General features: G+C 42.2%; 1 protein-coding gene across 3 annotated transcripts; it reads left to right on the top strand.

Annotated features, from left to right (window-relative positions):
• Positions 1 to 25,671, top strand: HABP4 (hyaluronan binding protein 4). 3 transcript variants are annotated; one of them, XM_075447328.1, is made up of 8 exons: positions 1 to 363; positions 11,314 to 11,461; positions 12,326 to 12,517; positions 12,709 to 12,780; positions 14,508 to 14,591; positions 21,930 to 22,098; positions 23,863 to 24,033; positions 25,129 to 25,671. In XM_075447328.1, exons 1-8 carry the CDS (start codon positions 81 to 83, stop codon positions 25,183 to 25,185), a joined length of 1,176 nt encoding a protein of 391 aa, XP_075303443.1. In that variant the 5' UTR covers positions 1 to 80; the 3' UTR covers positions 25,186 to 25,671. The 3 variants fall into 3 exon arrangements, with proteins under 3 accessions (XP_075303443.1, XP_075303442.1, XP_075303444.1); XM_075447327.1 differs by having other exon boundaries at positions 23,863 to 24,036; XM_075447329.1 differs by lacking the exon at positions 12,709 to 12,780 and having other exon boundaries at positions 23,863 to 24,036.

The raw sequence follows: 25,671 nt of genomic DNA, 5'->3' as shown, positions 1-25,671 counted from the left end.
GCGGTGCGGGTAGCGCTGCCCTCGGGCCCGGCGCGGCAGCGGCCCTCGGCGCTGTCGCTTCGCCCCTCGGGAGCGCGGCGATGATGAAGGGGTCGGTGAGCAGCGCGGTGGCTGCCGTCATGCAGGAGAGCTTCGGCTGCGCCGTCGCCAACCGCTTCTACCAGCTCCTGGACGACGAGTCGGACCCCTTCGACATCCTGCGCGAAGCCGAGCGCCGCCGGCAGCAGCGCAAGGAGCGCGACGAGGCGGCGGCAGGCGGGAGGGCCGGTCGCGGCGGCCGGGCGGGCGGCGGCGGCGGAAAGAGGGAGTCCCAGAAGGAGCGCAGGCAGCTCGGCAGTCCGACCGCGGGGCCGCCGCAGCCCGGTACGCCGGTACGCGGCGGGGGTTGGGGGGGGGAGGCCCGGCCGTCGGTTCCGCTGCGGAGCCAGGCGCCGGCGGCCCGGGGCCCCGCCTGCCGCTCGGCGCGGTTTGCGGTGAGTTTGCGGGCGCGAACGCGTCCCCGTGGTCCCGGGCCTCTCTCTGCGTCCGTGAGCTTCGTGGAGCGGCGGCCGCTTCGCGCTCGTAACGCGCCCGGGGGTCTGCGCTCGGTTTCTGGCGGCCGCCCCCTCGGGTGAGGCCGTGCGCCGTGGGCGGGGGTCCGGGGGGGGCGTGGGGAGCCGGTCGGGTTTCGTGCCGGGGTGTCTGGCGCTGCCCCCGCCGCGGGTGGCGGCTGGGCTGGGCCGTAGCCGCGGCTCCCTGGGGTCGTCGCCAGCGCTGCCGTCGCGGTTGCTCAGGCTGGCCGGTCCGGCGCTGCCCCGGCAGCGGCCGCTTGACCTTGTGGAGCAGAGAATCTTTCGGTGCCAGACGCGCACTGGTCAGTGAGCGTCTGTGTAGAGGAGAGGGTGCTTTGATTCTGTTGGGTTTTTTTATTTTTAAGCAAGTTGCCGCCGTCCTTCTGGACGGTTGCACGAAGCTCGCCCCGTGAGATTCCTCTGCGGTTGTTAGGTGGCTTCGTCGGAGGTCTCCCGGCTGCAAGACCAGCGCTCGCACTGGTAACAGGCTGGTTTCGTTTCAGGGGTGCTTCGCTGTGGTTGTCAACAGAAGGCAAAGGAGCCCGTGCAAGCGAACAGCAGAATCTCCAGTGTTGATGAAAAAGTTCTCAAACGAGAACTGGTGGTTATCAGTAACCTGCCAGGAGTGTGGAAGTACGTGAAAAGCATCCTTTACTTCCAACATGTCTATAGGTGTCCTGAGCAGACAGGTCCTGAGTGCGATTCTGTGGCAGTACACAGTGACCCTGTGGAGTTCTTTGACAATTTTCTGCTACCTGGGTATTAAGAAACCCGGGTTCTCAGATAGAGACATCTAGCGTGTGCACCTTGTTTTGGTTTGCTACTGTTTTAAAAGACTGCTGGCTTACAGTAGCCTTTGAGAAGGTGAATTGTGATCTATCATAAGAAGATTTATTTGCTCTGAAAAGCACCGCACTTTCTTCTTTTAAGAAAGTGGCTCTCCTGGATTTTGTGTGTGCTGTAAGTTTGTGTCTTGGGCTTGTTGTGAAGTGAGACTGTAGACGTACAGTGCTCAGGATGCTAAGCCAGGGCAGAGAGCTGGGACTTGGTCCTGTCTGTATGCTTCTCCTTTGGATGTGCTGTCTTAGCAAGACTACTCTGAAGGGCAGAAATTGCCCTCTGACTTAGGGCACGTGCAGTGGTGGCGTTGCTGACAAATACAAAGCAAGTGGCAGGCAGAGGGAAAAAATCTAGGGATTTTTGGGGGGGGGGCAGCTTTGTATATGGGTGATACAAAGTTGATTTGTTATGCAGGATTCAACCAGAAAAATTCTGGATGCAGTAAAAGATTCATGGGACTATCAGCTCAATGGTTGAGAATGAATAACTGCTCGGGAATGTCCTTGTACCAGCTCAATTTGGTGTAAAGCTTCTGATGACAGACGTATTGCTAGAAGAGTGCACCTCTGTTTGGGGAAATAAGTATTATTGGTTAAAATTACTAAATTGTGAAGCTAATGACTACTAAACTTGTATTAAAAAAAACCAACAAAACTTAAAAGATTTTGTTTCTAGTCTTTCTTAGTGGTTTTTTGTGTGTGTGTTTCAGATTTTGGTCATAACTCCCTCTAATTTCATTTCACTGGTTAGGAATTGAAGACCATAAAGAAGCATCTAGAGCCATCTGAACAGCTGAATCAGATTCCAGTATTATGGTTGAAATTACAAAATTCAGTCTGTATTGCACTAGTGTTCGTAGAGTCATCACAGAACAGCCCAGATTGGAAGGGACCTCGAAGGATTGTCTGGTCCAACTTTTCCTGGGATAGGCAGCCTAGAAAAGTTCATCTAGCACCCTGTCCAACCGCATCTTCAAAACCTCCAGTGATGGGGACTCCACCGTCTCTCCGGGGAGGTTGTTCCAGTGAATGATGGTTACCAATTTCCTTCTGATACCGAGATGAAACCTCTCCTCGTCCAACTTGTACCTGGTGACCCTTGTCTTTTCCATGTGGCTCTTTGGCAAGAGGAAGCCTCCATCCTCTTTGTAGCTGCCCTTCAAGTACTGGAATACTGTGATGTGGCCCCTACCGAGCCGTCTCTTCTCCAGGGAGAAGAGACCTAGCTCCTTCAGTCTTTCCTAAGGCCAGGCTCTCCAGCCCTCTGATCATCTTCATGGCTCTCCTTTGGACCCCCTCCAGACTGTTTTATCTAATTATTGGGGTGCGTTTGCTTGTTCGGGTTACCAAAATTCTTGTTAAAAGTTTCATGATTTTTGTTTTTATTACTGTATTTTTTTGATTGTATTAAATCTGATCAGAATAGTCTTTAGCTTTAGAAAGACTTGAAGCAAGCCTGGTCTTTGAACTTGCAATATATAAAAAGCTTTACACTAGTCTGAGAGACCTCTTCCTGTGTTATGTTTTGATGATAGAGTGGAAGGTTTAATCACAAAGTTCTGTAAGTCATCATTTTTTTCTTTATTTACTTCTTCACTGCCTTTTCCAGAGGAGTTTTTACTTTATTTCTGGAGATGTTTTCAGTTTGAAACAAAACCTCATTAGGGGTCTTTGCCGGATAATCCAGTACTTTGACCTTTAGAATCCAAACTGTTTGTTATGGATTGACACAACTGTAAGGAGAATGTTTATTAAATTTTTTCTTTGAAGGGGAAAATGGACTTCTATTTCATAGCCTACCAAAACCTACACTTTTGACCTTAATGGTGTGTTTTTTCTCTTTTACTGACTGTGTTGTTTTGTGGTTTTTAGACTGTACACCGAGGATTTGTGTAAAGTCTGTTTGTAGGTATTACAGCTCTTATAACTGCACTACTTAGCGTTAACTCAGTTCATTCTTACCACAGTGGCCAAACTGCATTTGCCAGCTCTACATTCAAAAGGCCCAGTTGCAGAGCTTGCATTCTTTACCGTTCCAGGCAAATTAAATTTGTTGATCATGCAATAATAAGCTCTGTTCTCTTGAAATCTCTAACCTTTGTTGCTAATACCTCTGAAAGGTTTTTCTCTTTCATGTGTGTTTGATGACTTGTGTAACTTTTAGATATGCTTCCTGAATACTATGTGTTTGAGTTTTTAGCCACCGTTTTAAGTTAACATGGCACAGAATGTTTCTGCGGAAACAATATCACCTGATACTGGCCGCAATTTTCTTCTTTTTAAATGATTTGTTTCGATATCATTCATTCAGCTACGTAGTCATAAGGATTGTCCAGAGGAAAGCTGCAGCGGGCAACTCTGCAATGAAGTACTGGCACACATGAAAACGAAATGCCACAGAATAGAGCCTGACTCCATGTGTCTTTCTTTGGTGTGTTACAGGCAATAGTTGAAGCCTTTTTTTGTAGTTTGAGATACTGTGGTATTATTCTGCAAATTGTGTAATTAGCCGTGCTTTAGTTCACAAAATTAATTGCTTGAATTTTGGAATTAAAATCACATGGACACACACAGACGCAAAGGGGAGGAGATAAAATCGTTTGTGCAGTCGTAGATCTGCTATCCTCTGAAATACTGCAAAACAAATCCTTGAGAGTGTGAGCTGTCATTTGCTATTTCCGGTTCTGGAGCTTTATTGTAAATAAAGATCAGTATAGATATTATTGTGTTACTGAGATGGTAATGAGGTGGCATCTATGCATGCAGCCATAATTAATGACAGAGATCCTTGAATTATAGCACAGTTTCTCCACTTACCCCCATTCCATACCACCCGGAGCAGTATTCCTGTTTGGTTTTCGTACTTACTTCATCTCCTCTGAGCTGCCATTACATTGTTTCTCAAGGCTCAGATTTATTTTTTTTTGTTTGAAAACGAGCTGCTAAGCTGAAAGGAGGTGAAAGAAGGGTCTCTTGCAATAAGTGGAAAGAGAGATTTGAATTTAGGACCAGTGATTGTGCTGCTCTTAGCTTTGTGTTGACATCTAGAAGGCAGTGGGAACTTGTCTGAAATGAAAAATTTTAAGAACAGTTTATGTTTTTTATTTTGTGTGCATGTAGGTGGGTGGGAAGTCTGTGCTAAAAGAGATGCGAGAGGGATAAATGACTGAAGTTTACTGGTACAAGGTTATCTAGCCCGGCAGAAGAAGAGTTGTGGGGCGAAGACACAAATTACATGCCGCGAATGAGCTATAAAACAACAGAGGAAATTCACTATCAGTAAGTGTAAAATAATATGCATGAGAGACCGTGGATGAAGGTGAGGGGCAGCGTTGCAAGCTATGCTGCAGCGTGAAAGATTTCTCTAATTCAGACTATTGTTGTTTAGGAAAGAGAGCTCAGAGTCATTGGGACTGTTAAGAGTAGAACAGCAGGTTTATTTCCGGTTACCACCTAGGAGAGAAGCAGTGTTGGGAATTACTGAGGCAGCAGTAGCAAGGAAAATAGGAGAGGACTTGTTACGTGTTTGAAGGAATCTCACCTTCCTGCGTTTTGAAGTGTGTCTGCTCTTTTGGTCACTGCAAAGAAGTTAAAATTAGAAAAAGCACGCGAGAGTGATATGCATGATTAATCTGATGGAATGAGTTATGTATTGGGAGAAATTTAAATTAAGGTTTTTGTTTTGAGAGGAGGTGTCTGAGGATACAAAAGGAGTGTATATAGTACTACAGGGGAGACTTGGAGAAGGCAAAGAATATTGTTTCTTATTTTACAGAAAGAAAGGGATATAATTTTGGACAACTTCTGTGAAATAAGGAGAAAAATGCTTTTTCTACAGAGACTGCAACTGACCTGTGACACTTCTTGCTGTAGGGTGACGTTGATATATCAAAGCATGCATCTGTTCAGACAGCAGTCTGGGTAAGGATGTGGCAGCCCGTCTGTGGATCTGTCCTCCATAAATCAATGCTTATAGTCTTTGATTCAGAAAGCCTCTCAGGGTAGATTGCCAGGTGGAAAGTATTCTGTTGTTGCTTTTTTCTTTCTTCAAATACATGCTAGTGAGATAGACAAGTCTTTCACCTGGCTTCTGTGGTTGCTCTGATGTTCATCCTAACTGAATCAAAACTACATGCAGTTTGCCTTTGCTCTGTTGCTGTCTAGGCTACTTGGGCAAAACAGAAATAACTCTTTGTCTGGCACTATTTCATCCCAGGCTGCATTTGTGGAAATGGAGTATTGAGGGAATCATCTCACTGGGGTTTGAGCGTCACCTGTGATGGTGGGAGGAGTTAGTCTCAGGCTTGTGAGAATTCATAAAACTCTATGGTGCAGTGTTGTCATCTGGATTTTAGGTCAGAATACAATGTTTTGTTGCTCTGCAGCAGTAACATCCCTCAGCCAGTGAACTGCATGCCAGCTGCCACCCTCCCTTGCCATGCTCCTTATGTAAGGGAGTGGGGAAAACAGAGCAAGATTGCTGCTCTAGTTTGTGGTCACTGATAGCAGTTGCAAGTTGGGCTCCTTGTGGTGTTTGTCTAAAGTCAAGGTTTGCTGCACGAATAACTCTTCCCCCCGCCCGCCCTTAAAACTAGATATTACAAAAAAAAATGTGAGAGCACGGTGTCTCAGTGGGAGCCAGCAACGAGCCCACAAAACCTAAACAACTGTCTCTTCCCAAGCAAAAGTCCCACTTGTTTGAGGACAGATGATACCAATAGAGAAGCTCGGAGAGAGCTAGACAACAACACTGTAAAGGCAGCTGGATTTTGCTGAGTTGTTTTTAATCCACTTGTTAACACATAGCTATCCAGTGCCTGGGAAAGCAGGCAATGCAGATCTTAGAAACACAATTTCTGTTTTCCTGGTTGTGAGTTCTGTGATACGTGCTTTTTAAAAACACTGTTGTAGAAAGTTTTCCTATCTAAACGCTGCAGTATAAACAAAACTGATACTGATACTAAAGTATTATTGTGGGGAAGTCGAAAACTACTGAAGTACGTTAGCTTTGTGTGATTTAGAGTTTTAACAACAGCTCGTAAAACCAGGTTTTTTTCTTTAGCAATGTTTAGTTCTAGTACTTGGTCATTTTAGTATTTACAGATGTCATTCTCTCTAATAATCGCTCAGCTGCTGCTTCTGGAAAGAAAGCTGGGTCTGCTGAAACAGTTTAAGCATCAGATTTCTTTTCTGATCCCTCAGTTTAGGAAGCAGAGTGACAGGCAACTCAGCTGACAGACTGGGCTGCTGCAGTAACCTCCCAGGGAAGTGAGCGAGATGTGGGGAATTGTCGGCAACGTCTTCAGTTGAATACAGATGTGACTGTAAGACACAGGAAAACCACCTTAAAAAGAGGCTAAACATGGTAGCTGGGACAGGGTGATCTTCAGTTTTCAGCATGATGTTTGCAAGACCTTGAGTAGATGCTCCACAAAACTCCAGAGCTTTTTTTTTGTGGTTTGAAGAAAACTTGCATACCTGCGAAAAAGCAGACAAAATTGAGGTGTACTTGGAGAGGTAGTTAATGAGCATTCGAAGCACAGCGCAGTTCTTTTTAAGTGAAAGCTGTTATGGCAGCACTACGCAAGATTGCTCATGTTTTGGTTTTTTGTTTTTTGGTGGTTTTTTTTGCAAAGGGTAGGTGGCCCTTCAGCTCCTTAAATAAAAATGAGGCTGCATTGGGGCAGACATATGGCAGAGGATTAAAACTGAATGGCTTATTCTATCACTGCTGCCAAGCTCCAGTTGAGTTTGCCCTTATATGCAGAGCTGAAGGTTGTGCTGGTGTTTGAACTGATTCACAAGCAGGTGACAAGCTTCTGCCCTGAGGGTGACCCTGAGGTATAGTTGCTGCATACTGTTTTTAATCCACTGCTGCGTGTCTGTCAAACCAGTTAAAAATGTTCTTATACAGGCAATAAGTGCCAGAAATAATCTTTCTAGTATTTAAAATCCATTTACAGTAAATATAGCCACCTGTTAGAATCAAAGTGAAATAGCCTTGCACTGAAATCAGAGTAGATTTGACTGCTCTGTCTAGCATGGTCAGTGCTAGTGACATGTAATATACTGGCATATCCGGCAAGAAGACTTGTTCTGAAGTTCTTTTAAGTGGTACTGGGTAATAGAACCAGAGACCGTCTTTTTTAAATGACTTTTGCATCTTCATTTTTTTGGCATTGCTTTACTATTTCTAAGGAGCTCTTTGAATCTGAAGGTGAAATTTGGGTTAATAATAAGTATGTAGGGAAGGTGATCTCTGACTACTGCATTCTTGCCAAGTTATTCTGTTCAGAATAACTGATGATTCTGATAGCCCGCAAGAAGCTCGAAAGTAAGTAAAAATGCACTCTTGTATTGCAGTTGCACATTCGGATCCGAGCAAACTAATAAAAATGAGGTCAGAAATGAGTAGTCACTTTTTCCACAGCAAGATTCCAATTCAGAATTAGCACTTGTGTAGTCGAGGTTCGCATAGAGCAGACATGTTTCCCAACAGCATATATAATTCTGTATTCTTTATAGTTTTGCTTTTTGTTAAAGCATTCTGGTTTGAAAAGCTTACTCAGAAACTGATTTCAGAAGTTGTTCTTTATCCAGAGATTGAATCATATTTTTTGGGATACAAATATGCTTGCTGCTCTAAGGATTGCACAACTCTGAATCTTGAGAAGGGAGAATTACTGGAATATATTATGTCAAGTGGTTTGCAGTTTAAAGCAAACAAAAGCTTGGGTTGCTTCTGCAGCACAAATAAAACTGTCTTCTGTGTACAGACGTGACTGTCATTACTGCATAACAATAAGCTTTATTACCACTTTTTTGCCTTACTGAGTGCGTAGTTCTTTGAAGTTTTGTTTTTAAAGATGATGTTACAGACTTTATGCTTGCTACCTAAGCTTTGATCAGCTTAGGGCATTTCTGTGGAGCTATGAATTTATTTGTATCTTAATATTGTGACATAGAACAAGCTTTTTTCTCTTTATGTGCTAGCAACAGAGGCACAGTAGCCAGGACTGCCAGTTGTCCATTAACCTGAATTCAGTGACTTGCTCAGCATTGTGCAGGTGCTTCTTGTGGAAAGAATAGCTCAGTTTCGTTGGCCAGAGAGCTGTGTTTCGGTAGTTCTTGCTCAACTGACTTAAATCAACACCTTTTTCAGACAATAGTGTTAGTAGAGTAGCCTAGCAGACAAGAGGCTTGCTGGTTTCTGGAGAACTTTGTCAGAGCACAGAGTTTTGAAAAATGGGGAAGGAAGCACATAATGAACTTTAATGTTATGCCAGATATATATGGCTTGAGTGGATAACCTCAATTTATTCTCACTTATAGTAGATGGTTTCTCTGCATTCACCTTGCCTAGCCTGCTCCTCTTTAACCTTGACAATGGCTGAACAAAACTCCCAAAAGCTTAATGTTTCATCTTGGAATATTTTGACATTGTAGAATCAATTAGTGGTGTTGGAGCCTTGGTTTTTTATACTTAAACTTAAACCTGTAGTGTTGGAGAAAGGTCCTCTCCTGCACAGAAGAATGATAGGAAAGAAGGAAGGCTAGGGACAATGTGGGGCCACTGCTGAATGAGGCGGGTGTCCTGGTGACGGAGGATGCGGAGAAGGCAGAACTACTGAATGCCTTCTTTGCTTCAGTCTTCAGTGCTAAGACTGGCCCGGAGGTAAGAGAAGAAGCCTACAGTGAGGATGACTTTCCCTTGGTCGAAGAGGACTGTGTGAGGGATCGCTTAAGCGATCTGGACATCCACAAATCCATGGGCCCCGATGCAATGCACCCACGAGTGCTGAGGGAGCTGGTGTATGTCATTGCTGAGCCACTTTCCATCATCTTTGAGAGGTCCTGGAGGACAGGAGAGGTGCCAGAGGACTGGAGAAAGGCCAGTGTCACTCCAATCTTCAAAAAGGGCAAGAAGGAGGACCCAGGGAACTACAGGCCAGTCAGCCTCACCTCCATCCCAGGAAAGGTGATGGAGCAGCTTATCCTGGAGGCCATCATCAAGCAAGTGGAGGAAAAGAAGGTTATCAGGAGTAGTCAACATGGATTCACCAAGGGGAAGTCATGCTTGACCAATCTGATAGCTTTCTACGATGGCCTTACTGGATGGGTAGATGAAGGGAGAGCGGTGGATGTTGTCTACCTCGACTTCAGCAAGGCTTTCGACACAGTCTTCCATAATATCCTCCTAGGGAAGCTCAGGAAGTGTGGGCTGGACGAGTGGTCGGTGAAGTGGATAGAGAACTGGCTGAATGGCAGAACTCAGAGGGTTGTCATCAGCGGCGCTGAGTCTAGTTGGAGGCCGGTAACTAGTGGTGTCCCTCAGGGGTCAGTACTGGGCCCAGCCTTGTTTAACTTCTTCATCAACGACCTGGATGAAGAGTTGGAATGTACCCTCAGCGAGTTTGCTGATGACACCAAACTGGGAGGAGTGGTAGATACACCAGAAGGCTGTGCTGCCATTCAGCGTGACCTGGATAGGCTGGAAAGTTGGGCAGAGAGGAACCTGATGAGGTTCAACAAGGGCAAATGCAGGGTCCTGCACCTGGGGAGGAACAACCTCATGCATCAGTACAGGCTTGGGATGGACCTGCTGGAGAGCAGCTCTGCGGAGAGGGACCTGGGTGTCCTGGTGGATGACAGGTTAACCATGAGCCAGCAGTGTGCCCTGGCTGCCAAGAAGGCCAATGGGATCCTGGGGTGCATCAAGAAGAGTGTGGCCAGCAGGACGAGGGAGTTTCTCCTTCCCCTCTACACTGCCCTGGTGAGGCCTCATCTGGAGTACTCTGTCCAGTTCTGGGCTCCCCACTTCAAGAAAGATGAGGAGCTACTCGAGAGAGTCCAGCGGAGGTCTACAAGGATGGTGGGGGGACTGGAACATCTCCCCTACGAGGAGAGGCTGAGGGAGCTGGGCTTGTTCAGCCTGAAAAAGAGAAGGCTGCGAGGGGACCTAATAAATGCTTACAAATATCTGAAGGGTGGGTGTCAGGTGGATGGGGCCAAGCTCTTTTCAGTAGTGCCCAGCGACAGGACAAGGGGCAAAGGGCACAGACTGAAGCAGAGGAAGTTCCTTCTGAACATGAGGAAGAACTTCTTCCCTCTGAGGGTGACGGAGCACTGGAACAGGCTGCCCAGGGAGGTTGTGGAGTCGCCTTCTCTGGAGATATTCAAGACCCGCCTGGACAAGTTCCTCTGCAACCTGCTGTAGGTGACCCTGCTTCAGCAGGAGGGTTGGACTAGATGACCCACAGAGGTCCCTTCCAACCCCTACCATTCTGTGATTCTGTGATAGAAGGAGGTGATGTTCTTCTGGTTGTTGGATACCGTAGCCATGAGATTAAAGTAGAGGTGCAGGCTCAGACCTCTAAATTCAGCTAATCTGGCATGAGGTGTGTTGTCTCATGATCTACAACTCGCGCCTGTCTCTAAGGGTCCTCCATCTTCCCCCACCTTCACTGCTCCTGCAGTGTTATTCACGTCTTCTGTGACAGCTTCTCTGTGTTGCTCTGTAGTACACTAGCTGAGAGAACTTCGAGAGAACATGGAAAGAAACAGTTTTTGTTCTCCATTTCTATGACTTAATGTGAGCAGAATGAGATTTTTCTTTAGCCTATCTTTTGTGGAAGTGTCTGAGCTGTGTCAACACCTGTGGTATTTTTGCCTGAGACAGGTTTATCAATACAGAAAGGAAAAGTAAGTAGATGTCTTTAAAACAGGCCGTTTTGTCTGTTTGTCTGTGGTGTCTGCCAGCATTAACTGTAAGTGCTTTTAATATTTTGGTGGACTGGGGATTGGAGAGGGTAAAGCAGAAGACTAAGGTGTAATCAGCTAACTTCAGTCAGTAGTTTGGTAACTGCAATTCAGTTATTATTAAACTGTTGGTAACCTATATGTATGTATGTATGTGTGTGTAGGCCAGAAGCAAGCACCCAAGCGGGGAGAACAGCAAGGATTCAGCAGTGGAGAAGCAGAGGTGAAACAAGACAAGACTGAAAGGAGACCAACTTTCAGGGCATACCGTTCATGTGAAACCGAAAGACAAGTCAAAGTCACAGTGGAAAGGTATGTGTTGTACAGGGAGAAGTAAGGTTCCTCATGGAGGATCTGCACAGGGTTGGGAAGGGAAAGACTTAACCTTCTTAAAACAGACTTGGTAGCCAGATGTGACTTGAAGGCATGGTTGCATTATTAGCGTGTAGATTTGTTGCAAGACGACTTAGTTCATGCCTGTGAGAACTGTAATTTTAGCTTCCTCACAGATTGGTTTGGAGCAATTTTGTTAAATGTTATAAATATAAGATGAAACTGAAAAGTGTAAAAAAAAAACCTGAAAAAGTAACCACTAGGCTGCAACATATATGTTCATTTCTGAGCTCGCATACCAAGCTTTGCAGAACATGTGGGGCAGGTTCCGCGTTGAATTAATTTTACTCTTCAAACTGAAAATAAACCTTTGTCATACTATTTACTACTTGGACAGTGAGTGCCTATCAAATTTGCTTTCTTTAGAAGTACTAGAAAATTCCACATAAATCTTTAATGCTTCAGAGCGTGGCTGTTCTTACTTTACATCACAATAACTGGTATTTAACAAGTTCCCTGAAGTTTTTAGCAGTTGCATGTAAATCTGGGTTTGGACAGTGCAGCCGTTGCTGAAGATTTGACACCCTTATAGTGTTTTATGCAACTTCTCTGGTGTTTTCAGTGTTATCAATAAACAACTGAACTTTCTATTCCTGTTGTCTGTATAATTCCCCTCGAGTTCAGTTAATGTCCACTTTCAATGATAGAACTAATGCAACTGTAGTGTGTGCTGTGTGAAGATGCACTCTAAAAATTGTACAGTAGCCTCGTGTACTGATGTCTCTCACAACTGCACAAATCAACCATATAATTTTTTTTTTCTCCTTGTTAACTGTTCTGTAGGAACAAAAATCAGGCTAGAAATCTTTTTAGACCAAGTGAAAGATTAGACCATGAAAGGCCAGTAAGAGGTCGTGGCGGAGGACGAGGTGGAACACGAGGTAGAGGAAGAGGTGGTGGAATAAATAGAAGTTCTGATGGCTTCGACCAAAGAGGAAACCGGGAATTTGAAAGACAAAGTGGGAATGATAAAACGTAAGTGTTCTGTGTGCTGCTTCTTACTTGGTGTACAAGTTAACAATTGCCAGTGCTGCAGTAGCGTCTCTTAAGTATTCTGTTCCCTTCTTGCATATCCAAGTTGGCTGGCAAAAAGTCAGTACTGGTTTTAGTTTGGAGTCCTAATGAAAAAAAAGCTCTTAAACTCACAGAGCCTTGTTTCTCTCCAGAGGAATGAAAGCAGATGACAAAAAGGGTGGAGGTGGAGCTTGCAACTGGGGAACATTTAAAGGTGGTACAAGGTACAACATACATCTGTGTCCACTGTAGATCATCACTTTCTGTTTATCAGTTTCATGTCTGTTTTGAGCTTTATAAGCCTTGATTTCTATTAATTGTTGTGAAGAAAGTAGTTTTACAGTTTTTCTGAACTCATCTCCTTTGTGTTGCTGAGAATAAATTGTAGCCAAGTGATGTTTCTTCAGTTAAGGCTGCCAAAATCTTTTGACTGGGGCGAAGTTGTCTTTTAACTGAAAGAAGTTTTGACTTTTCTGAATAGCCAAGGAAGTGGGACGCTGGTGTTTAATGGCATTGCTACAAAATCAAAATGCCGATTAAAAGATTTAAACTGTTCATGGGCGTAATGTCCAGTCTCTTTTTTCAAGTTTTACATATAATTTCTAAATTGCAAAGCTGCAGTACAATTCAGTGTGGTTCTGGAGGTAATACATAGCTGACTCTACCACTGAAATAAATTTTAAAGTGCACAGGAGGATCAGTAACAGAATGTGATGGCCCATTAATGGTCAGTTAGATTAAAAAAAAAAGAAGCTGAGAACTTTCAGTTCAGTGCTGTATTTCTTTTACTGGTTTCTGTTCAGATTTGCAAAAAGCTCACTGGAAATTTGCACCTGGCAATATGCTACTCATTCCAGTAGCTTTTGTTCTTGCGCATCTAGAACTCTGTAATTGAAGGCTGATAAAGGACAGAGAAAAGGCAGCACTGTGAACTTACAGCAAACATCTTCAGCCACCTACACGTTCATTCACAAAATTGTTTTAAAAATAAAATTTTATTTTTGAAACTTGGATTTTAGATATAGCCAGGTTGCCCAAAAGGTTGAAAAAATACAGTCTTAATGGGTAGTAATTTTGGGGCTTGATATTTCAAGTTCTTCTGAGAGGTTGTACTAACTTCTACCTCTTCTATAATATTTCATATTAAAAGTAAAAGATTGGTTAGATACTCTGGCTTTTCAAAACAAAGAATCAGCCAGGCTAGCATAGTTCCAATCTGATAGCGCATAACTAGTTGTCCGAAAGTACCAAACTAGCTTCTGTAGGGTGTCAGGGAAGATTGTGTGAACTTCATAAAGTACGGGAAATTTAAGATCACTGATATTTATTCTCCCTACTTACGTTTTTTTAGTTCAGTAGCATCAGAACTTATAAGCGTGAGATAGGTGTGCTTTCTTGTGATGCGCGTTGTAGAACTGACACTAAATTGGAGTTGTCTAAACAATTCTAAAAGCATGTCTGTGCCTTAATTATGTTCAGTGAACCTAGGTGGTGTTAATTTTAAACATGTATGCCTACCCGTGGGATGTAAGTAGGTATGCTACTGCTCTCATTTGACAGTGAACTAATGTCCATGTAACAGAAAATACGATCTTGGAGTATGAGTTTTACCACTTTAATAGTTGAAAAGAAACAAAAAGGCAAACTCAAACATTAGTGACACACTGTAATCAAGTACTGGTATTAATATTCACAATCGAATTGTCTTCATGCGTGCTTTTCACTTTTTTTAACTGAAAGTACATAGAAGTAGGATTTTCCTAATACTTCTCATTTTGTTAGTTGCTCAACCAGTCACTTAGTAGATCTACTTTCTGCTTATGATCCTAGAGTTTTTCTTCTCTTTTCTTTTTCCATCCCAAGGAATTCTGGAAAAAAGTCATATATTGATCTGCAAATTTTACTCCAGTGTGACCCATGAAGACTTGTGTTTTTTTGTTTACTTTTTTAGTGGGATGGAACAGACTGCTCCTATGGAAGAGACTGCAGAAACAGCTGAGAAGCCAGGGGCATCTGAAGGAGAACCTCTGAACAAGTATAGTCTGACTAAAATATTTTCTTTCTAAATGCAAAGATAAAAACCTGACTGTTACTGATATGCTTATACTGGGAGGCACGCTTGGAATGTGAACGGTGAAGTTTTGCTAGTCTACGTACTTAAAGACAGAAAAGCTTTGTCTATATTGGTGAGTCAAGAGAATGCATCCCTAATTCTGACTAAAGCTTGGTTTATACAGCTGCAGACTGTATTTAATGCTTACACTCCAAAGATCTGGTGATAATTCAAGGAGGAGCTACGTATTGTCTCTTACTGTTTTGACTTAGCTAATTTGTAAAAACTACCCCACTTTTTAAAGTTCTCTGTGAGAAAAATAAGGCCAAAGTGCCTGTGCAGTCGTACAAACACAATTAAAATAAAATAAAATTCTGTAAGTCCATACTCATCAATCACTAACACTATGTAGTTGTCATTGATTCATGAAGGGCCTCTGTAGAACTTGAAAATCTTGCTGGAAGTAGTCTTGCAGTGAGCCTTAGAAGTAGGGAAATTGAGAGAGAAATCTGCCCCTTGTCTTCTGGCTTTCATTGTTAACTGTGTCCAGTGAGAATTTACTTCACAGCAAATAAGCGCTGTCCTAAGGAAAAGCAACTGGACAATCTTGTCCAAGTAAGAGACTTTAAAGAATAATCAAATAGCATAAGGTGAATATCTCCTAATGAGTGAAAGAGGGTCAGTGCAGTATGTCAGCCTCTTCTGCTATGAAGAGAAAGTATCTTGCTATGGAGCCTTTTCTACCCACTGATGCAGCTCCAGTTATTAGTGGCCTTGGTTAATTTCTTAATTGTAAAGCCGACTAGGCTACAAAACCTGTTTTATACATTCGGGTTGTATAACCTTGTAAGAAGGTTGAGTTGATACAGCCTTTAATCTTTTAGTTTTAAAGTAGTTTTTAATATATAGCTAGAAGTGTGTATACATGTGGTAATCTGTCTCTGAAGTTGAATTGCTGTGCTTAGATTTCCACAAAACTGTTTGTAGACTAACATAAATCAGATGGGTAGTGTAGATAATCTGTCAAAAATGCACTGTATTAGCTAAATATGAGAACAGTTATTCAGCTTTTTTGGTCAACTGCTGGTACCTTTACTTGTTTAAGACTTGTGTTTGTTTCTACTCCAATTCAGGCTCTTTGTAGATGTGTCCTGACATCAGCTCCTTGTAGAGTGTAAGGCATGAGAAATATATGTAGTGGCAAAGGCGTCTGACAGAATCTGCCAGTTGTCTTTATTTCTTTACCCTTTCTCAGAGATCACTAGGTATTTGATCAGACTGTGAGCCTTTCTGGAAATTGTACTCCTTTTTTTTTTTTGAAAAAGCTTTGTTTAGGAATAGTCCACTGAAATCTGTAAGATTCAAAAACGCAAGTAACCTACAAGTGCAAAATTCTGCATCGTGTACTCTTCTAAGTGCAGTAAATATTGTCCCAAAGACTGTCAAATCTGTGTACAAGATAGGAATTACATATACCTCATTGCACTTACCTTTGGGGCTGTTTTGGTTTCGGCTGCCGCCGGCAACAAAAGCGCCACGCGGCCGCCCCTCCCCCCGCCGGCGTGCGGAGGAGAATGGAAAGAAAGAGGCAGAAACTGGTGGGTCGGGATAAGGGCAGTTTAACAGAACAGCAAACAGAGGGAAAACAGGAACAACAACGATACAAATAAGGAGAAAACACAACAACGAACCATACGACCCAGACAGCCGCTCTCCCGAAACAGGACCGGCGCTGCGCCCCCCCAAGCCGCGAGTGCCTTCCCGCCGCCCTGCCCCCCCCCCCACCGGAACCCAGCGTGACGTCACAGGGTATGGAATACCGGGCTCTGTTTGGCCAGGTGGGGTCAGCCCCCACCCCCCGGCTGTGCCCCTTCCTGGAGCCCGGTGAAAATTAACCCTGTCCTGGCCAAACCCAGGACAGGGGCTAACATCAGCTTGGTGACTCTGTGTATTTGAGAATAGAAGAAGGAACATTGTGCCTAGGTGATGAGAGATGGTTGTATGGCTTACCCCTTAACAAGGTGGGATTATTTTTGTTATTCTTTTAATATGCAAAAGCTGGTGGGGTACGGTTTTTCAGGATTCAGGATGTATTTTGAGGCCTAATATGCTTAAGTTACCCTGCTCTCCAGAGTTGCTGTCTTCTGGCAGGTAACATGCACCAGCAATAAGTTCTAGTTAGGTTATCTTCTGCTTTTGCTACAGCCTCAATACGGAGGGTGTAGTAGGGTGTGTTCGCTGAAGCTACTGCTAGGGTTGTTCTCATTTTGGCTCTTAAATGCAGCGACTCCAAGGAATCTATTTTCTTTTCTACTGCTTTGTTGCAGTTGTGTGCTTGTATTGAGGAAGAGATGGAAAACTTGGGTTGTTTCTTCTCTCATTTTCTTTCCTGTTGTAACTGTCTCCATTGAAAAGAAAAAGAGAAAATTCCTGGAAACTGGGAATAATCTCTTTGCGTGGCGATGCTGTATAGCTTTCTGGTGTGGTGCTGGCTAACTTCAGTGCCACTCTGAAAAGACTTCTGTGGGTTCCTGTAACTTATGGGGTCTTGCCTTCAGGACTGTGTCTACATTGTTATTCTTGAACTTCCGTTGCAAAGTATTGCAGGACAAGGGTTTCTTTAATGCTTCTATAATATTAATCAAGTTATTTCTTTCCATATCTTCAAATTTCCTTGGGTATCAACAATATCTGTCTCTGTTTATAGCATCCCAAACTGCATGCTAATAGTTGTGATTTTTATGCTGCAAGTAAGAAGTATAAAATACATAAGTAGTACAGCAGTGTAAGCTTTCCTCACGGCTGCTTTCTGTTAAACTTGTCTTCACAGTCTGAACGATGTAGCACACTTGTGTTGACTGGTAATTCGAATGAATAGATTTTTCTTTTTATTCCGCATGACACATAGTTTTGTCAATTCCTGTCAAAGGTATGTGCAGAGTTAGTGTTTATTTTGTGGGGTTTTCTTCCGTTTCCTCACACAGGACTTTATTCCTTTTTGGTGGAGCTATGTATTCTTCTGGTTGTTTAATAGGAAGCTTTCAAAATTTGTCTTCCAGTTTGAGCTATTTACCTCTCTTTTTTTTTGTTTTGTTTTGTGTAGTTTTTTTAAGAGTGATGTAAAGCTACCCATAGATCAGGCCAGATCTTCCTAAGTATTTGGTTCAGTGTTTTTCTGCTATAATTAACTTGTACAGTTGTCGCTTGGTCTTACCTTGTTTAACTTTGAGTTTTGCTATAACTGGTGGTAACGCTGCTGTAAATTCTGTTTAATAGGAAAGATTCATGTCATTGATTTCTTGATAAAAGCTGAATACAAATTTGCTTTGTGCAGCTGAATAATACAAAAACTGATCTGATAAAGACCTGCTATCATTATTTTTAATGATACGACAATAATCAGCTGAGCAACTGAGCTGAATGCCATTCTTTTCCATTCACATTTCTTCTGCATGTTAATGTGTTCATGTAGAGCAGTTCCTGGAAGAAAGGTACGCACAGTAAACAAAGTGTAGCTAGAGGGTTATGTCATCCATTGAAAACACTGAGGCAGTGGGAAGCATTACTGTAGGCTCCTATATCTGGTGTTTTGGTGTGTGCTTGCATTGTGAATTCATTCTGTTCATGTCCAGAGGCCGTGCTTAGGTGTCTGGCAATATTTTGTAAGCATGACTGTTGGTGTGCCAAGGAGCTTATTGACTTGATTAATGAAAATGCACACCAAGCAGTTGCAAAAAATGAGTGAGGTTAGCAGGTAGAAAGTAATGCACAGAGTGCACTTCCATGCAGGCTTGGTGCCCAAAATAACCTGCTACAATCAAGTCTCTGTCCAAAATGTGATATGCAGATTCCTGTTGCTGTGCTTCGCTAATGGGAGATGTTTCCTCTTTTGAGTCTCGGCATCCTAAAACAAATTTGTACTGCTAATAACCTAGCAGTTGAAACTTTCCTTTGGAGTAAAAGTCAAACTGTCCTTCTCAGTTGACAACCCAAACATTTGCAGTGTAAATCAACCAGTATTTCCTTTAGAACACACAAGTGGTTGTTTCTGAGAAGTGTGTACTTTTCAAAGTAATACCTGTGATTGCTTTTTTGAGAGGTCAAGTTGCCATGTAGTGAAATGTCCTCCTGTTGTCTTTTGATCATAGATATTTAGATCTGACAGGGATCTTGCTGACCCGAGGCGTGACCAACCCTACCTGTGCCGCTTCTCATATCTGTCTAGTTGATTTTAATGTCCTCTACTGATAGAGATTTCAATGTACCTTGATGGTCTTTCCAATATTTTGAAAACAGAAACTACTTTATTTGTGTTTTGTTTTTTTCTCCTGAGTGTCTTCCCTTAACATCATGGATATGCAAAATTTTCTTTCTTTTTTAGCATGATGTGTGTTTCCTCTTCAGCATTTCTTTAAAGGCTTCCTATTTAGATCAGGTATTTTAGATCTCGTATCTGTCTTGCAGTTCTGTTCTGAACTTTCTACCTGTTTCCACACAGAAGACATTGCTAAGTTGAGGCCTTGTTCCACCCTACCAGCAGTGACATCTGCTACAAATAAAACTGTTGATGTGTTTCCTTGTAATAGTGTGCTATTGTAGAAGGGTTGAATGCTGTTGATTTAAAGTTCAGCTTCACTGGGTTACCTGCAGTCGTCTTGCAGAGTCTGGTGGGTTGGGGTCTCTTCTTCAGAGCTTCTGCCTTGCTGGTGGTACTTTCTGAGTTTGGGCGGCTGATACTTTTGCCTGAGCGTACGTATTCCAGCTTGTCCGTGGGACTTCGTGGTAGTGGTTGTTTTGGTTGATTGTTTTCGAATCACTTAGTCTGTTTAGCTTATTGTACCCCTGGTCAGTCCTTCAGTATTCTTGAACACTTGTGCTATTGCCCTTTTCTTTCGCAAACTTTGTGCCATAGACGATGCAGTAAATGTATTATGTATTACACTGCAGAGAACTGCACAGAGCTGGCCTTAAAGCTCCACTCAAATGCTTATTCTTGGTTTTCTTTTGTGAATGGAAAGGTTGGTAGCTACTTCTCAAGTGCTTGTTGCAACCAGTTCTGTATCTTTCTGCAGCTCTTGCCAAACACTGAAACAGTGACTCCCTAATGTGGTGATAACTCAATGGGAGAGGAGGGCAAAAGACTTCCTTCAGTCCAGATATGGGATTTACTGATTCTGTCTTGAGGTAGTAGCTTAGGGAGAAATTAAACCTGTTTAATAGAGCCCCTTTTTATTAGTTTACGTCCTCTTTTTTTTTTTTTTCCTCTGGGTGCTTGCAGCAAGTCTTGTTTTTCCAACATCTATTCCCAAATCTGAAGCTTCAGATAATTTTTGATCAATTATCTGTCTTCTTACTCCTGAGGACAACAAATTGAAATGTTTGGGGTGCAGCTGGTTTTTAATGCTCTTACGCATGGAACAGTATCTGTTGGTTGGTATTCCAGAAGTAGCTGCATCTTTCACCAGTATCTTTTAATTTAACTCAGTAAACCGGTTTCTTTTTTTTTCTTAACAGTCCTTCCAAAATAGTTTCAGATCTTCTTAATCAGTGTGGAACTACAAACTGCTTACCAGTCTTCTAACTTTTAGCTTCTGGTTGATATAGATGGGATTTTCTAAATAACAAGGTAGGAAGGCCTGCCGGAGAGTAGGCGTATAGTACAGGACTTCCATGTTTTTTATTTACTTCTTCTGCTAAGTGCATCTAAAACTGTGCTCATCCTAGAACCAAAATTAAGGGCTATTCAGTTCTGCTTCTACCTGTCATATGCTGGGTGCTTCAGGGAAATATGGTATAATTTTGACCGGCAAGAAACAGTACGGTTCTCTGCAAGATTAAACAGAAAGAGGGAGCCGGCCAGTTCCTATGTAGGCTAGATCTGAACGTACGGAACACTCCTAACAACTAACTGTGTGTGTTCTGATGGGATGCTTGTACAACTTTAAAAACAAAATGCGCCATTCACTGACTGTCATTTGACTTTGCATCGTTCCATGATAAAATTAATTTCCAACTGGCATCTAATCAATTATGTATTTACACTCGAAAAATCATCAGCGTTTGGTAGAAGAAGACTTAGAACTGCGATTGTATGAGGAAAAACATATCCATAGTTCTCCCACCAGAAAGGACCAAATGAAAGGGTGTTCTGACAAAATCAGTGTTAGGGAAATATGTAACCAACTTCGACTGCTATTGCAGTGCCTAACAGTTTTGTGAGGGAGAAGGGAGAAATGATTTTTCAAGTGTCTGGGAGTAATCAGTGCAGGTTTTCCTGTGGTTCGTGGTATTTGACTTGTTTCTGCAGCAAACAATTACAGTGATGAAGTGAATTGTGCTCCCTGCATGTGATGCTGCTTAGTAGGGCATAGCCTTCTACAAAGATCGTTAGAAGGCACACCTGTAGTGTACTCTAAGAGCTGCTGGTCCTGGGCAAGTCAGCCTTGGTCAGCATCAGAAAAGTGGCAGAAGAGTAGTCGAGCAGTGATGAGTGGAGAAGAATCTTTAGTTTTGTCGTAAGTATCTTGTGTTAAGAATACAGACATAAAGCCTTGAACATCTGTCTTTACAGTTTGAAAATATGCAAGGGAGACTGACGTACTTCATATATTTTCCTTGAACATATTATCATTTTTGCATTTTATGACAAATTAAAACTTGACTGGGATTAATCTGGTTTTGCCAGGAGAGAAATACTGTCTGCTTGTGTGCTACTACATCTGACAAAAGAAATCAAAGAAGCATCTTGTGAAATTAACAAAGGAAATGTTAATAATTACCTAGAAGATCCCATGGTGTGATCATCGTGTCTTTTTGATGACTGAAAGCTGCACTGAAACATAAATCCATCTCATATTGTCATCCTGCAGTGTGCAGGATGTGTACTTACCATGCAGTTGGGGTGGTTTAAAACTGCTTGGTATGCTGTTTTTACTATGGCTGTATTTGCTAGGAGTAGATTCACTGTTAAACAGTAGGGTTGAGAATATGCCAGATCAAAAGACAGACTGGTTTTGTCTAGAATCTGAAGTGCTTGAACTTGCGGTGAGACTGGATAAATACCAGAACTTACTGCAGGAGCCTGGAGGCAGCATTTGTTCATACTAATTTCAGACAGGCCATGAGTATATATTTCAACTTACATTAATGTAAAACTCGCACATCAAGTTACTGTGGGGAGTAAGGGAAATTGAGGATAGTAATTTGGTGAGAAACATTCCAGATGTTTTGTTTAGTATCTTTGCTTTAGAGATTAGTGTTCTTGTTCATCCTGGCGTGTTGCAAGCTAATGGTTTTTGCTTTACAACTATAAACCTTTAGAGTTGCTGAAGGAGAGCCAATGGAAGAAGTAGTTCAAGAAATGACGTTAGATGAGTGGAAAAATCTTCAGCAACAGAACCGACCAAAGCCTGAATTCAACATCCGGAAGCCAGAATCCACTGTTCCTTCCAAAGCAGTGGTGATTCACAAGTCAAAATATAGCGATGATGTAAGCATTGCCTCAGGAATTCTGTAAACTCTGCTTTATACCCAGGGTTAGGAAAATGTCTCTATTCTTTTTCTCCTGGTTTTAGTATAATCTGAACGGACTAGAAATCAGTATCTAAGCTTTGTTACTGTAATTGCGTACGTCCCCCAAAACTTGCTTTAAACTTAACTGTCTGTTCGTTTACTTCTCTCAGATCATCACACCTATTTTGTATGCAAATACATAATATATCGAGTTTGTTCTACCTTACGGCTCAGTCTTAGCAAATATAAAGCGTGTGTCCTTGCTGCTGCCACCTATATAGATCTTTGGTAATGCTGCTGGAGAAACTTCATTTACTAAACACTTCTTATCCTAACTTTGAATCCTGTTTAGCTTACTTGCCAGTATATACTTGCATGTATGTATTAAACTCAGGTTTTGGCATCTGATAGTCTGGATGCTACGTGTCCTGTTTCTCTTCTGTGCTGGATCCCAGCTTTCACTGTGCACTTGGAACATATATATATATATATATATATTTTTTTTTTTTTCAGTTTTAGGGTCCTGCTTCTTAGAAGTAACTCTAGAGAGCTTGTTCTGTAGTAATGTGCTTTTTCTCCCTCCTTTCCGCTAACTTTTATTCTACCATATTACTGGGATTGACATTTCAGGGAGAACTTCTAGTTTGTTGGTATGATTAGGGAGAGAGGGGAGGCTTCTTTCACAGATTCTTGCTTACTTAGATTTCAGATTTTGGGGATCACAGAAGTATGTGCCTATACTTGTGGTCTAGCACGATGGAATTTTGATCCTTAAGGTCTGCATGCACGTATGAATACATGTATTATCCTTTGTCTAGTTATAATATGAACATCAAAACTTGCAGCTTTTTAAGCAATAATCACTTTAGGTCATTGAATGCTTCCAGGGACAGACACCAATACTGACATGGCGTGTGTGCTTTTTAGCATGGCTTTTAGTGGTCCCGCTGCCATTATCTGCTCTTCCTTCTGTGGGGGAGATGGTGACAGGGTTGGGGAGAATATCTTTCACAAGCTCTGAAGAGAGTATGCAAGTGTGTGAAAAGTGCATGCAAGTTTTCTGTTCTTTTTGCCTGTAAAGTTTTGTGGCTGGCAGTATCAAGGGACCTTGTCAAAATGAACATAGAATAGGAGGTACAGGAACTGCGTAACATGAGCAATTCAAATCCCTGTATAGACATTCAATAAAATAAATGATTCATTATGGTATGCAACGATGTTTATAGATGTTAGCATGACTACACACTAAAATTATGATGGGAAATAGTTTTACATCTACTAGCTGCTAGGAATACACAGGGTTAAAACAACCGTAATCTCATAGCTGCAGGCAATTAGACTAATAGATCGGTTAGTAGCCAGATAATGTGCTTTACTATGGCCTTTTAACTATTGCTTGAAGATAATTGTAAGAGTAAGTAGCTTAAACCTGATTCTCTAGTCCCTTAGAAAACCTCATAGATGATGTTTCTGAAAAACCTTTTCAGTGTTACAGAGCTGGTACAGAAGACTTTGTTGTCAGGAGTCTCTGAGCCAACGAAGAACTATCCTAGGCATCTGGGAAGCTACAATTGCCTCTGTTAAACCCCTGTGCAAGTTAAGGCCTGTCTTCTATTCCGGATGTCATCTTGATTTATCTGCTTCTTAGTCCATAGTGCACGGGTGTGTGTGTGTGAATGTACTCGGGAGGGGAGAAGGTTGTACATGGAAGCTAGAGGCTTTAACCAGATCTTCTTTCTAGTTGCAAAAAGATGACTTTGAAGATGATTCTCATACCTTGCGAAGACCAGCGAATGACATAACATCTCAGCTGGATATTAATTTTGGGAGTCTTCCTCGTCCTGGATCAAGAGGAGCACGAGGCGGTCGTGGTCGTGGCAGACGAGTTGAGGAGACACTACCTCGCCCAGAAGTAGTGCTAATGTTTTTATGGTGGTTGTTTGCATGGAGATTTTTAATTCGTTGTTGGGGGGGGATGTGTGCGTGTGTCCTGCACCCTTTTGTGTGGAAGTATTGACTTCTATAGTGACAGACTGGTTTCTAATTCCTGCCTCATAGTATGTTGGCCTGGTTATTTTGAGTTCCTGACCTATATCATGTTACTTAAAACTAAGCACTAGTTCAGGATCACAACTCTTAACACATAAACTTCAAAAGGTCTGATTACTAGTCGCTGTAATGGTAACTAGAGGAAAGGATGCAACGGAGATTTGTTTCTGCAGTGAGTTTTGATATAAATTGAGAAGTAATTAAAATGACTAAAGGCTAATAGCCTTTACAAAAAACTTCCATATAGTACAGTAATAGTACACTTTGATTACCAAGTGTGAGATCAGTAAATCTGGGATCCTGCAGATGAAGACAGAATCCTACAGCATCCTACAGAATGATAGAAGTGTTCAATATAACCATTAAAAAAAACTTCCACTGAACTTTTTCTCCTTAAAAAAAAAAAAGGGGCTTTTGCGCACTGAAAAATGACATCTTTATTCTTTGTACTAACTGGAGATCTCAGTTTACTTCTGTCTAGTATGATTAAAATACTTTAAGGCTGGGAACTTACAGAATGTTATGGAAGTGATTTGATGCATTTTTCACCTGAATGAAAAAGGCTTTTTTGTAGTAACAGAGCATAGAATTTAAAACTACAATCATATATGTGCAGTAGCCTCAGAATGTAAAAAGCTAATAATGTGGCTTGTAAAAACAGGCACCATTTTGGGTGAGATTGCTTTACTTTTTTTCCTTCACTTCAGTGCTGCAGAACTTGTGATCTTCTGGCCCTCGCCAGGCAGTAGATCAGCATTATAAATGTGTTCACACTGAAGAAATTACAGCAATCATAACTTCTGAGATAAATGCTTAGCATTTGTGTGATATTGATGGATACAAAGCATTTAACTTGAACAGAAGAATGAACTCTTTTGAGGGTAAAATACGTGTACATAGCTGTCAGATGCTTTTGAAATCCATTCATTTTTATAAAGCTTCCTTTCTTACTTTATAGGTGCAGCTTGTTGCTCCAAATCCTGATGATCCTGAGGATTTTCCAGCTTTAGCTTGAAGAGCCATCATGAATGGTGGTATCTCAAAGTAGCTTTGGTGTAGCTGTGAAGAGACCAGTGTTACGCTGCTGTGGCTAAAGAAAGTCTCTTTCCACTGGAAAAGCTGTTTAGGTGTTTTGTGTGGAATGATTGCAGGCCTCTGCGATTGGAGCTTGGTTCTGGAGGTATTGGTGGACTGGGATCCTGTCACCGGTTCCAGTGTTTGCCTCCATTTGTGAAAACTATGTGAAGGATAACAGTACTTCACTACAAGGCTTCAAATGAAGTTCAAGAGTACAGTGTTTAAAAATGTGTATATAGAGATTTTATCAAGCTCTCCGTGACACCATGGTGGAATGTAAACTGCAACAGGGTCTGCAATTGGGACTCTATTTCACTGTACATTTGAAAGCTCCTTTCCCTGTTTCTTTGAGTGAAGTGTGTATTTCATACGGTCACAAGTTGCAGTTCTTCAGGGTTTGGCAAATAAAGGAAGGTGCACCTTG

This window comes from Opisthocomus hoazin, chromosome Z (genome assembly GCF_030867145.1).
Source record: "Opisthocomus hoazin isolate bOpiHoa1 chromosome Z, bOpiHoa1.hap1, whole genome shotgun sequence".
Classification (NCBI taxonomy): Eukaryota; Metazoa; Chordata; class Aves; order Opisthocomiformes; family Opisthocomidae; genus Opisthocomus; species Opisthocomus hoazin.
Note: the sequence above shows the minus strand (reverse complement) of the source record. Positions and strands in the feature narration are given on the sequence as shown.

What these genes read in the sequence shown, in the direction of transcription:
- HABP4 (XM_075447327.1), top strand. Translation starts at nt 81, where the DNA reads ATGATGAAGGGGTCGGTGAGCAGCGCGGTGGCTGCCGTCATGCAGGAG. An exon ending in CGCGGGGCCGCCGCAGCCCG is followed by an intron (nt 364 to 11,313) that starts GTACGCCGGTAC and finishes ATGTGTGTGTAG; the next exon opens with GCCAGAAGCAAGCACCCAAG. An exon ending in GTCAAAGTCACAGTGGAAAG is followed by an intron (nt 11,462 to 12,325) that starts GTATGTGTTGTA and finishes ACTGTTCTGTAG; the next exon opens with GAACAAAAATCAGGCTAGAA.